At 41.0% G+C, this 13627-nt stretch overlaps 1 protein-coding gene across 5 annotated transcripts in view; it reads right to left on the bottom strand.

Moving 5' to 3' along the window:
• Positions 1-13627, bottom strand: part of LOC143372348 (cysteine-rich secretory protein 3) — a 79552-nt gene that overhangs the window by 5584 nt on the left and 60341 nt on the right. For all 5 annotated transcript variants that reach the window (XM_076818468.1, XM_076818469.1, XM_076818466.1 and 2 more), the window contains 2 exons: positions 6791-6936; positions 5060-5266 (listed from right to left, as the gene is read on the bottom strand). In XM_076818468.1, coding sequence (XP_076674583.1) covers positions 5060-5266; positions 6791-6936 — 353 coding nt within the window. The remainder of the gene's footprint in view (positions 1-5059; positions 5267-6790; positions 6937-13627) is intronic.

Below are 13627 nucleotides of genomic sequence, written 5' to 3'. Positions count from 1 at the left end.
CACCCTCGAGGAGTGAATCACGTCAGTCGAAACAGTTCGTGAAGTTAGAATAGATTTTCATTTGGTGGATATGTCAATTTTTATGCAATAAAAAGACAGGCAACTAGCACTGTTATTTTTAGATAGATATTGGCATTTCAGTGTCTATGGTGCGGAGGAATGGAGAAATTAAGAATTAAATTCGAGTGAATTCAGGGGTCTTCAATCAAGAAGAGCGAAGTGTTTAATCGATGGGCCACGTGAATTGTTAATACTAACGGCAGGAGGATTTTCAGATATTTAAAATTACATTCATTATTCCTCGGGCCGGTAGCTTGAAAAATATTCTTTGAATGCTTCCAAGGATATCGCGATAGAAACACAAATGTCACTTAGAAGACAAGAACATGAAATTGCTAGGAAGGGGCTTCTACAAAGTGAAACAGTTTCGAGTGATAGGAATCATAATTAAACTCCAGTATCTTGCGGACTGACCACCAACAGACTCGCAGCTGGTAGCCAAACGATAGCTGCATTCATGGAATGCCAGAGGTTGCACGCATTTTCCACGCAAAGTGGGTCAAACGTCAAGCGAAGTCGTGAAAACGTGATTCGTTGGTCGACGAGTAACATTCACCCCTCCTGGCGATGCGTTTCAGAAGAACGCGCGAAACCTCCACCTATCGCAAATCGACCTATTTTTTATGCGTTCCGCATCGCCAGGTCGGAGATGGAAATCGATAATTTCATTAAAAGTGTCTTCGCAACGAATCACCTCAGAATTTCCTGCAAGCGTGACTTCCCTATACTGCGGGATTTGTATAGAGTATGCAGAATATGTGGAACATAGAAAGAGAAATAAAATAAAACAATTACAATCAATAGTTGTATTAAATTGACCTAATTTCTATTCCGAATTAACTGAAAAAAGAAACGAAGAACACAGGAATCTTCATAATTCTATTCCTCCTTCAACCCTCTTCCGCGCCATTAATTCGCCGACAAGGGTGCAAAAACACGCAGAAGAGCGCGCATTACTCCCACTCAATCTCGTTAAGGAAACAGAGAACAGAGAACTTTTGTCCCTCCATTTTTATCTTCGCGGTGAACTCGCCCACAACTCGAGGGACACGCTTTCTAACGATTAAAGCTGGCGATATATCAACATCGATCCTGTGAGCACGCCAGAGATCTCGTAACACAATAAATATCCCCGCGAAATAGTCTGACGTACGAGTTTCCGCGCGATTCATGGAAGCGACCATACGATTTTATGGGACAGCAGTCGCCTTCCTCCCCCTCCAGGCCAACTATCAAATCCATTCGAAAGGATACCATTGTCCTGTGACTGATATTCCCAACGACTTGTTCCGCTCTTTTATCAGCAGCCACCTCCTATTTCTTCCCCCCATTTCATGTTTCCTCCTTCTTCCTTCCTCCTTCTCCCTGCACTCGAAAGACTTTTTTCATCTTCTGTCTTCATTTTTATTTACTATGTACCAATCACTAGATTCCCTTCTCTTGCTCCTTTCTTCCTCGATCCTCGCTGACCAACTTTTCTTCATATTTACATGCTTCGTCATCGTTCCGCCCCTTTTTCTACGCTGTAATACCCTCGTCTATCTGTTTCACACGAATTATACCTCTCCGTTTGTTCCACGTTTCTTCTTCGTATCTGACTGACCCTCCAATCCCCCCCCGCAATTTCGCTGTCCCTCCTTTTTAATACTGTAATTCCCTACGTGCTCTGCGCTTCATTCGCCCATGGATATACTACACACGCTGGCAATTCTTTTCCCAGCGCTTTGAAAAACATACCTCTATTACTTCTCCATTGCAGTACGCTTTTCCATGAAGCTTCTCTGCTCCTACTGTTTTTATTACCAATCTGTTCATTCTCGTGGCGCGCTTGGTTTCATCGGAACGTTCGGTTCTCCAATTCTCCTCCATTATTCGGATTGTATTTCAAAGAGCGCTTTCGAGATTTATTATGAACGTGAAAGCAGCAAATCCTGTTTTTGCCTGTGGAATGTTTCGAGAAGCATTACCCCCAGTAATGCAGTATTAATTTATCAACACTTCATCCCCGGGTTTCGAATACGAGGGCACTTATTTTTTCACTGGTGAATAAAGGGGACTTTTATATTATCTAGAATGTAAACGTAGCTGGTACAAATTGTTCGAATAAATTACTTTTTAAGAAGCAAATAGCTCGTTGCTCATCGCGACTTTTGCGCCAGAAACATGATTACACCTTCCATCCCCCCAGATTTTCATTTTTAATTCCTTCTGTCTACCTTAATTTCCCTATAATTCCATTTCTCCAGTTCTGTCGCCCTTGCCCCTATTTATCTTCCCTCCAACGCGAGCGCGTAATATTTCGTCGACGCGATACCCGCGGCGAAAAAGACGAACGAAGAGAATTTAAATTACGCGCCCGCGCTCCCCCGTCCCTATTTTCCGCGTCGAGAGCCGTCATAAATTTGTCTCGCGGCCGCAATTTTCCGGATTATGCCCGTGGCCTTCCGGTTCGCGCACGCCAGTCCGGCAAACTTTTCGATTACAATGAGCCACTTGCGTGAACTCCCACCAGACAAAACGCGACGATTTCGAGGGGCAACAGTTTCCACTCCCTGTGGCCAATAAGATCAATCGAAAATGGCGATGAGAAATCCTCGGGGAACACCCTGGTGATTTCAATGAGTGGCGCTCGTAATGAGATCGTCGCTCCAAGTATTTTATTCGGAGATAAAAGTGGTACTAACGGCCCTCGAAGAATTCCGGGAATGCTCCGATCGATGAGAATGTTAAACACGTTCCCGAGAATTTTTATAATTGAACATTCAAGAAGGCTGAGAAATCCAAGTAATGGAGACTCTTGGAACGTCTTCGTCCACGGGTATCTGAATTAGGCGAGCGTTTCTATTGAAATATCGATCGTGGAGGGTTTAAGTAATGTTCTAGCTCGTTGGAATGTAAAAAGATATTGTTTTAACAGGTAACTAAAAATGAAAGTGACTCATCTTCACGTGAAATCCACAGATTATCAACTCAATTTCTATAACTTGTTAAATATCGTATGGAATCGATACCACGCGCTATCGATACTCCTGTGGTACGAACACAAGTGACTCTAATACCATCGACCTAATATCTTCCCTTTCCTTGACGGCGATAGCTAAGAGTTGGGCTAATAAAATGGGAAGAGGCGTGAATGCCGCGAACGAAATATTAGGTTATTCCAAAAGTTTTTTCGTATTTTTCTTTGAATTTTATTACGAAGAGGAACATACTACGAAACAAGTTTAATCATGACTGTGATTTCCCGCTTCTTCAATGACTCCTTGACATCGTTTTACTAACTGGTCGGTGCTCCGTTGAACAAATTCAATAAGTTTCGAATGAAAAAATGTACTGCCTGCAGTTTCTATTACTCCTATGTATTAATATTGTCCACCAATAAGCAAACGAATCAGTGAACTGTCAAATGAAACAGCGAACAAAACGAATAAATACAGTTTATTAACGAGAAAGGAGGCAAACGTCGGAATGGCTTGCGCGGAAAACAAACGCACAGAAAGTCGCAACCGCGTCCTACAAAACACGCAAAGACTTTTGAAAAGACCTGATAAAATCCGAAGCAGCCGAGCCGCGAAAGCACCGAAAATAACAGAAGCTTGGAAAATGAAAGTGCGCGTTACCCCGGCTGTGCACGCATAAAAGAACAACCACCGGAGCCTCGAAGGGAATATGTACATACAAGGTGCTTCAACTTCTCATAGACGCGCGTATTGTTGCCCCGCAGTCGCCATTGTATCGCGTTTGCTTTAGCTGTTCGCTTTATGCACGCTTTTTGTTCGCTGACAAGTGGTTCTCCTGCAGCCGGAGCGTGGTGCGTGGAAACGCAGATTTAATAGAACGACACGATTAGTTTCCATTTCGACCCCGGCGAAATCAACGCGGACTCGCAAGCTGCGAGTATACACAATTTTTTATAATCTTCAGTGGGATCGTTTCGGTAGCAACATTCGGGATAACGGTAGATTTAATCTGAAAATGGGTGTGCATGTACCTGGAAGGTACGCGTAATCGACGTTCAAAGAGATTTCAATGATATTTAGAGATTTCCATTTCCAAAGAAAATGTTTTATATAATAGAAATTGGAATGGCGAGTAAAATTGCAAGGGAGAGACGAAATTACTGCCTATTATGAATTTTATATATTGAAGGAACTAGAGCTCACGTTCAGCTGTAATATGAGATATTCTAACGCAACATAGTCAGAAATTTAATACACGGATCAATATTTCCATCAAATGCCTTTATATCCATGTCTACCCCGTTCAGATTAGTTAAACAGAAGCAAACGAATAAAACTTCAAACCCAGGGAGCGCATTCTCCATCACCCAGTGTGTGTCTGACCAGTCATTGAATATTCTACTGCCTAGCCACTCGGAACAGTATGATTTACCCTTTGCACTTCAAGCTTGCCAGCCAGGCACACTAAAGCCTGCATGAACGCCGCGTACTGACTTCCTTAGACACTTTAAACACGGAATGACTTCGTAATTCGAGGAATTATATGAATCACTAGTGAGTAGAGTAAGTCTGCTCTACATATTACTTCATATTGCAAAATCCTGTATTCAATTCGTCGATCAAAGATTATCTCTAATCCATCGATCATCGAGTAAGTTGAAGCGTAAAGGGTTAGACATGCCCTTCAACGGGAACACCAGACTCCACTGAGCAATTTTTGCCCGCGGAAAGCGCACAACGTGTTATTCCACGAAGCGCGCCTTACCTTTCAATTGCAGCGTAATCTTGTAAAAGCTCGCATCGCGATTGTTATTCCCCCAGCGAGGTACTTTTGCAGCGGAGATCTCGCGGCGCATCCCGGCACAGGCGTGAAATGAAGTTTCCCTCCGTGGGGCGTAACAAACATCGATATAATGGAGCGAAGCAAAACGTGGGGTGAAAAAAAAGGGGGGAAAAGAAGCTGGCGTTCCCTGAGTTTTCTGGCTGACACGTTGCTGCTAGATCGTGCGATATTTCTTCTGCGAGAGAGACGCACTCACCTTGGTGCGTAGTTGCAGACGTACATGAAGAAATCCTTGCCGAGAGGACCTTTGCCACCGGTGCAGTGGCTGACACCGCAGCCGACCAAGTGCGTCGATGCCCACGCGATTTGAGTGTAATGGCCGATCTCGTGCAAGTCATTGGTCTCGTCGTCCCCGAACTTGTAGTCCTTGTACTCCATGAACCACATTCTGACGGGGAAGTTCCTGGAAGAAGGGATTCGCGGGGTTCAATGGGGAAATTCTGTGTTGCGCGATTGTTGTGCTTGCGAGCGAATTTTTGCAACTGGAATATGGAGCAAGATGAAAGATTTGGTGTTTGGTGAAACCTAGGGAAAGTGAGCCTGGTACACGGGTTGTTATATTATTTGGAACAAGTGGAATGATCACTGAAACTACCCTTCATTTCATGTAGACCACGTCATATTTTAATCTCGTCAAAATCCCTATCCATTAAGAATTTATGCCACATAAAAACTTTTGTCACACAGTGCAAAAGAAACACAAATGTTCGAAGTGTAAATTAGGCCCTCCTCTGAAATCATCCTTCGCGCTTTGGAACACCCACGACATTTTACAAGAGGTAATACTGAGCAGAGGAACGAATCAGATCAATTAAAAACTGGCACAGAATTACTCGCACAGTTTCAGCTGAATTGTTCCTAGCAAAGGAAGCCGTGGAAATAGCATCGGCGACAATTGTTCCATGAATGTCAACAGGTGGGTCCCTGAGGAGATCAACGAGTACGAAAGCAAGTTATCATTAGACAGGAACAGAACAATGGCAATCTGAATGGCAGCTTCGAATCAATCGGAGCCTTCGTGTCTGAACAATAATAGGCTGTTCCACTGAAACGCCACGGTGTGCATTCAACGTTTGCTCAACCCTGACAGAACTATTTCTAGCCTCGCTTGGGACTTAGATTTTCTTCATTTAATTAGTAACTACCTTGCCTATGCACATATAGATTATTTTACGTTAAAAATTGAAGAAATAAAATATGTGAATATTAGCATACAGTATTTTAGAATTTGATAAATAAATAATAAATAATGAAATAACTGTCTCCTGAGATTAAAGTCTCATTGTGGATTTACACCTTTAAATTCCAGAAGCTAATCGATCATCTGTGAAACTTTTACCCAAGAATGCGTGACACCGCGAAACGTCCAATATCGACGTGGGGTAGCTGAATTTTTTACGCTAAACAACTGGGACGCCGGGGAACGAAAAAATTCAATTAATCGAGGCGCATCGACGGACCGAGTTCTGCGGAAATAAAGGTCTGGTTCCCCTGGTATTTCGCAATACTTGATACTCGGAATTCGGCACCTCGCGCGCCAGAATTCCGCGGTTACTCGAGTACCGCGAAACCGTCATCCCTTGCCGCCAGGGACCTCCCTCCGGGAGACGAAAGCGTTGCTCGCCCAACACCCAAAACTGGATCAGTCGACGTCCATTTAAATGGAAATTCTAACTACAGTAAAGTTTAACCACTCTATCCGATTTATCACTTATTAATTTGTTTATGGAATATCAATTTAGGAAACTGTTTCCTAGAGTTTCTTAAGAACTCATTGAAGAATACATGTACCATAGAATGTTCATGGAATCAATTGGCAGTGGAAATGTGGGATGTATAGATGAACGATTTGAAGTAGAGTATCTTAGAAACCGACGAGGTTTTCAAAATGTAGAATTTATTATGAAATAGATTTATATAAACATACCAGAGTGTTCGACCAGTGGTGATGAAGATATTCTGTCCACTCTGCCCGAAACCATCCAAGTATAAGCCGGTTGCATTGTCGTGGACCAGCCCCAGACACTGATTGGCCCATCTCTGGGCTGCCTTAGCCAAGCTCGGCTGCCATTTCTGAAGCCATAATTGTATTAGAGTTAGTTGTGTGTCATGTAAAAACTCAATGTTTAAATAATAAGGAGCACAGTCGATGGTTATGAGGAGCAATATATTTTTCATTGTGATCGCAGTAAATTTGGACTATTGTAATAATAACTCTAGTATTAACTGTATTTATAAGCTAATTGTATCGTAGATATAATATCGAGGGTATTATAAATAGTAATACTTAATCAATTTGAGTGAAATATATATAAATAAAATTCTCTTACGCCAAACTATCATAATTCTGTATAAAAACAATTAGTAATAATTTTAGAGACAGAAAACTAATATTCTAACTCAAAAAAACTAAAGATTCTCCACTAAATCTACCCCCAAGAATTTTTGCTCAATATTTAATATTAACCTACATTATTATCGACTACAGTTTAAAGACTTTAAAGTAACCCTCATTTGTTCCATAAAATCCGCCATAATCCCACATTTCTGTTAAAAAATCTGGCACAATTAGCTTAGCTATACGACAGCAACTTGGGCGCCTCAACTTGATCTCCATATAAATGCATTGGGAAGCAGACTCGTCCCCAAAAGTCCTCGTAAGCACAGCCCATGAAACCAAAGCAACTGCGTCCAAAGCACTTCTTCCACAGCTCCGTCTCTCCGAACTGGTGTCGTTAATTTCCTCCGGCAATGAGCCACGCTATCATCGTAACAGTTGCGACCCAAGTTCCCTCATAAAAATTTATACCTGCCCCGCGACGCGACGCTACGATATTGCGTCTCGCCGTCTAAAAGGCGTTAAGCTCCCTTACAACGTCGTCTCTGTAGGGACAAGTTTCCCCGAGACCTGTCAATTCGCTAACGGTATCCCCCGTGTGGATTAAAACAGCACGGGAGCAGGGTTTGTGCTTTGGAATATGGTTTCCCTTGGCGAACCCTTATAAACGGACATTTATTAAAATATACAGGATATATCGCGACACGAAAGCGTGAATTCTAGGGGCAACGAAAACTACTTGGGGACATACTTGTGAACTCCCTCTCTGCAGACACGAAATCACGAAACATATTATTTGTTCATTGTATAAGAACAACTTTATTGGTTTATCTATCGCTCTTTACATTATACATTGATTTATCCGTGAAGTCTCTTAATTCTTAATGGTCGTGTCACAAATGACTGCCGGTCTGAAAGAAGCGAAGATAAAACGGAATAACTAGATCACCTTGCCGCTGTCGTTGGTCATGGGTGACTAGCAAAGAGGAAGTCTCGAACCTGAGCGAAACCTATTACTTAAAAGCTGCAGAACAATCGGCTGAATTGCAACAGTTACATTGAGAAATGGAATAAATCACGAAGCAAGAAGAGGGTGGCAACAAACTCCTCGTCGAAGAACAGGACAATCAAACTTCCCTACGCTAATCGGTTTAGAGGAGTTTTACAAAACTGATTAAGCCGCGCGGACCTATCGCAGTCGAAAAATCGTTTAAACCGACTTCGTAACGCGACCGGCGAAGCTGTTCCGCCGACGCTTAAACTGAACGCAATTAGTCTAATTGCCTCAAGCCGGTTTAATTGAAACAATTGCATTACGCTGCGCGGAAAACACGTTAACCAGAACACCATTACGATTAATAGACAAAAGGGAAATTTCATTGTGATAGAAAATAACGCGTTTAATTCGCGCGCAGCTGAAATTTAGAATACGATACGTTGCAGGATTACTCATCTGGCGAGGTTTTATCATACATCTCGATAATCTACGTCCCCTATTTAGTGAAATCAAATGACAAGTAGGTAGCTCGCTACTAGAATGTCATTGAGACAGAGATTCCCATCAACAATCTTAAAAATCTTTACCTACCCCCTCCGTAGCAACGTTTCGAAGGACGCGTAAAACAACGATTCAAGTCGAATCAGGGGAGGTTCGTTACGCGCAGATTAGAGGCAGGTCAACGTGCCACTAATGTGTTTATACCAGGGGCTGCACGCTGGCGTGCGACGAGTTGCATTTTAAACGGTCTCATGAAAATTTATATTCGCATCAGAGCATCGGTGCGCGCGCGAAGAATCCGTCAATTAAATTCATCCTCCGCGGAGGATATACTCACGCATTGAAATTTTGTAATTGCTGAAGCGGCCGTTGAGCGTTAAATATACGGCGCGACAGTTTTGAGAATCCTCGACGTTAATAGGTATTAATTGAGAACGAGAAACGCGAATGGCCGTGAGATCGTGAAATCAGTCGAAAGGGGATCCAAAACGGTACCGGTGATTTGATTTGTCGAAGGTCGTAATTGAAATTTAGGAAGCAGATACGTTAAATTAAAGCGACAAACTGGGGAAAGCTTATGTTTTGAAGGATAATGTATTTCGAGCATGCATCTTTAAAAAGATACGATGTACGAGTACCTATCTTTGGATGAAATATTCTGTTTTAGGTGAAGTGGTGCATTTCGTCATTTTGCTTAATGTTTCATTACCTGCGAATTTTAGTTTATTGAAATTTAAAAGAAATAGTGACTAATCCCCGAGAGATGCTTTGGGCTGTTGTATTTTGTACAATTTTGTTGGTGGTTATTATTTGTACAATGAAATTAGCTTCACGAGTGACATTTATTCGTCATCAGTTGTTTAACTGCACAGAGGATTGATTATAATAAATTTACCGTTGAACGCTACATTTGCTTTTTAAATTAATTTCATTTCAATTGAATGAAAACATGTGATATTAAAGTCCATTCGACTTCATTTGCTTGATCAAGTTAAGTGTAAAAAGAATTTTATTTTACATCACGTTTCACTGTTCCACTCCATTTGGTTGATTAAATCTGCGAATAATTATTGTACTTCTATTTGGCGGTCCAGGTAATTCAATTTGGTTTTCAATGAACCGTTTTATTTGAATTTCCAGTTTGTACAGCTTGCAGTAAAAATGAGTTGCAAGTGCAATCTACTATATTGGACTCCATACCAGCCAAAAATGCACAAGGTCTATTGCCCTCTAGGATTCCCGCCAACCGAAATTGCATTGTAAGAAACGAAAATGTGGAGGCTAAAAATAATCTAAGACAATCTACAAACTCAGCTTCAAATTTCCAACATATTAGCATCTAAAAGAAGAAAAGGACTGCACCTCGAATAAACTAATAATCTTAAATTTTAACTTAATCAATCTTAACCAAGCGTAATTCCTGGCTTCCTAGAAATTTAATTAAGGACCGAATTAGGACTCCATTACTGCTCAACTAAGAATACACACAAAATCATTTCAAATCTTGAATTCACAATGGTCCTTCCATTTCTCAAGGAACACGTATGATGATCAATACCAATGCAGAACTTGCTTGAAAAATAGTGACTTCCCCCCCATCAGCTGGAAAGAATCTCTTCCAGCGAGAGCCACCAACCTTGAAATAAATCCCCTGAGCGTCGATCCTGGTTTAGCCGAGAGAAAAAAAGGGAATTTAAGTGAGAACCCGTGTAACTTACAATATAACCGAGCCAGATCTCGGTAGGACAAAAGAAGCGGCCAGGGGGTGGAAAAGGGGGTCAAGGGTTGCTCTGACCACGTCTCCGGGTATACGTGTGTACATATATTATTCTGTAGTATCATAAGAAACACGGGCAAGCGAGTGATATACAATGCCTTCGGGTTCGCGCATGTATATCTGTGCATCGAATGATAACGCTGACTTCGACGAAAATTGAAATCTCGCTGCGAGATTAACTGCGCACCCAAAGATTGGATTTCTCCATTTAATATTTGAACCGCGAAAAAGCCCATGGAAAAGCAATGTATTGAATTATTACATCGATGAAAATCCACCCCCTCCTATTTCTATTACCCTCTCCAGTTTAATAGAAGAATGAGGATGAAGAGTCTGGAGCTGACGATGCTTTTTGAAGTAATTCGAATAAAGTATATTCAATACATAGGATGTTCCAAGATAGATACGACTCTACACTTCAATTCAGTGTGAGTTCAGTTACAACTTGTACATCCCAAATGTTGGTATCACTGAGCCCCAAACTGTGGGATACAATTTTTAAGATATAATTCTTTGTAGGGGAGGCCGGGGCTAAAAGTTCCGATTTCGATAAAACATAAAAAATGACTGGAAAATAATGTAGTTATTCTCTTCACTATTGACTAATTTCTTGTTAAATTTATTATATCTTCTGATTTTAAGCTTGTGTTTAATATATTGTAATAGGTTTCCCATAGAACGTAATTTATTTGTGGCTGATCGAAGCGGAACTTCTTACCCCTATATGGGGCAAGTTGTTATCGCATTGGGGTAAGTTGTTACTATGATATAAGAGTTGCCTTTTAATGAAATATTTCATTTTCTAATGAAATAAAGCAGAATTTTATTAATAATGGTTATTTATGAAGGTTCGGACCAACAAAAATGTATTATCTTTAAAAGAAAACCAAAAGCGACAGTTTTTATTTATCTTTACGCATATCTTCGATCGAAGTCGTGTCCCTTTCCGCCTTTCATTCATATGTTCGCATTTTAAAGCACAGCGGAAACAATTTATACATTTGCGGCAGGTCTGTGAAGATAGCACCCCCAAATTCGAATTTTTGGAAAAACTCAACGGCATTCGTTTGTCCATCGTTTGCCCACGATTGCCCATCAAAAATTTTCGTTTGACCACCCTCCAAAAAAGAGTTATGAACAAAATAAAAAAATTGTCTTCATCACCCATCATGAATGCATTTCAATTTTTTAATAGAAGGATACGAATGTACCCGACCTGACCACGTTTGCTCACTCTCAGATTTCATTTGCCCACCCTCCAGAATTTAAATAAAAAATAAAAACCGCGAAAAAATGGGTATAGATGAAGCGATCGCGTTAAAGTTCGATTATTCTCGAAAATATTATCAAAATCGTTCTTTCAACGGTCCAGTTCGTTAGTTTAGATGTAGAAGAGATTTGCCCATCCATTAATTTCGTATGCCCACCCTTCAGAATCGAATTATTAATGAAGATATCCAAGAAGTGCGGTACCCGTTGAAGCGATCGCGTTAAAGTTCGATTTTTCTGGAAAATATTATCAAAATCGTTCTTTCAACGATGCAGTCCGTTAGTTTAGATGTAGAAGAGATTTGCCCATGCATTAATTTCGTATGCCCACCCTCCAGAATCGAATTATTAATAAAGATAGCCAAGAAGTGCGGTGCCCGTTGAAGCGATCGCGTTAAAGTTCGATTTTTCTGGAAAATATTATCAAAATCGTTCTTTCAACGATGCAGTCCGTTAGTTTAGATGTAGAAGAGATTTGCCCATGCATTAATTTCGTATGCCCACCCTCCAGAATCGAATTATTAATAAAGATAGCCAAGAAGTGCGGTGCCCGTTGAAGCGATCGCGTTAAAGTTCGATTTTTCTGGAAAATAATATCAAAATCGTTCTTTCAACGATGCAGTCCGTTAGTTTAGATATAGAAGAGATTTGCCCATGCATTAGTTTCGTATGCCCACCCTCCAGAATCGAATTATTAATAAACTTAGCCAAGAAGTGCGGTGCCCGTTGAAGCGATCGCGTTAAAGTTCAATTTTTCTGGAAAATAATATCAAAATCGTTCTTTCAACGATGCAGTCCGTTAGTTTAGACATAGAAGAGATTTGCCCATGCATTAATTTCGTATGTCCACCCTCCAGAATCGAATTATTAATGAAGATAGCCAAGAAGTGCGGTACCCGTTGAACCGAATACCTTTCCGTTTGTTTTTTTTCCGAATGAATTATCAAAATCGATTGTTCTTACCGTAAAGGTTAAGGTGTTTGGTGACATGTTATCCACTTCAATTTGTATCGCTCATCGAACACTTCACACTTTTCACACATCTGCAGCATGTGCAGAATAATACCAGAGTGGTTTTCTAGTCATTTTTCACTAATTACCGCAATGATATCGCACAACGGAAAATAATATAATGTCACAGTTACTTCACAAACCGTAAATGAACGCACGATCTCGCAAGAGTTGCGCCCGAACTCTGTAAACCGACTGACTTTCGTGCGTCGTTGGAAACAATTCGAGAGTGTCGCAGACATCTGTTTACGTTTCGGCACGTTCGATGACGACACGCAGCGCTGCTACCCTAACTAAAGGGGCGCAGCGCCGAGTGCCACTGCCGAAACGTAAACAGATGTCTGGCGATACTCTCGAATTATTTCCAACGACGCACTTCTTGGCTATCTTTGTTAATAATTCGATTCTGGAGGGTGGGCATACGAAATTAATGCATTGGCAAATCTCTTCTACATCTAAACTAACGGACTGCATCGTTGAAAGACCGATTTTGATAATATTTTCTAGAAAAATCGAACTTCAACGCGATCGCTTCACCTGTACCCTTCTTTTCGAGGTTTTTATTTTTTATTTAAATTCTGGAGGGTGGGCAAATGAAATCTGAGAGTGGGCAAACGTGGCCAGGTCGGGTATATTCGTATCCTTCTTTTAAAAAATTGAAATGTATTCATCGTGGGTGCTGAAGACAAATTTTTTATTTTGTTCATAACTTTTTTTGGAGGGTGGGCAAAAAAAAATTTTTTATGGGCAAACGTGGGCAAACGAAGGACAAACGAATGCCGTTGAGTTTTTTTAAAAAATCGAATTTGGGGGTGCTATCTTCACAGACCTATTTGCGGCGGGGCAAGTTTTTACGGTACCAACGTGCCCC

Source organism: Andrena cerasifolii, chromosome 8, assembly GCF_050908995.1.
Source record: "Andrena cerasifolii isolate SP2316 chromosome 8, iyAndCera1_principal, whole genome shotgun sequence".
NCBI classification, from domain to species: domain Eukaryota; kingdom Metazoa; phylum Arthropoda; class Insecta; order Hymenoptera; family Andrenidae; genus Andrena; species Andrena cerasifolii.
Note: the sequence above shows the minus strand (reverse complement) of the source record. Positions and strands in the feature narration are given on the sequence as shown.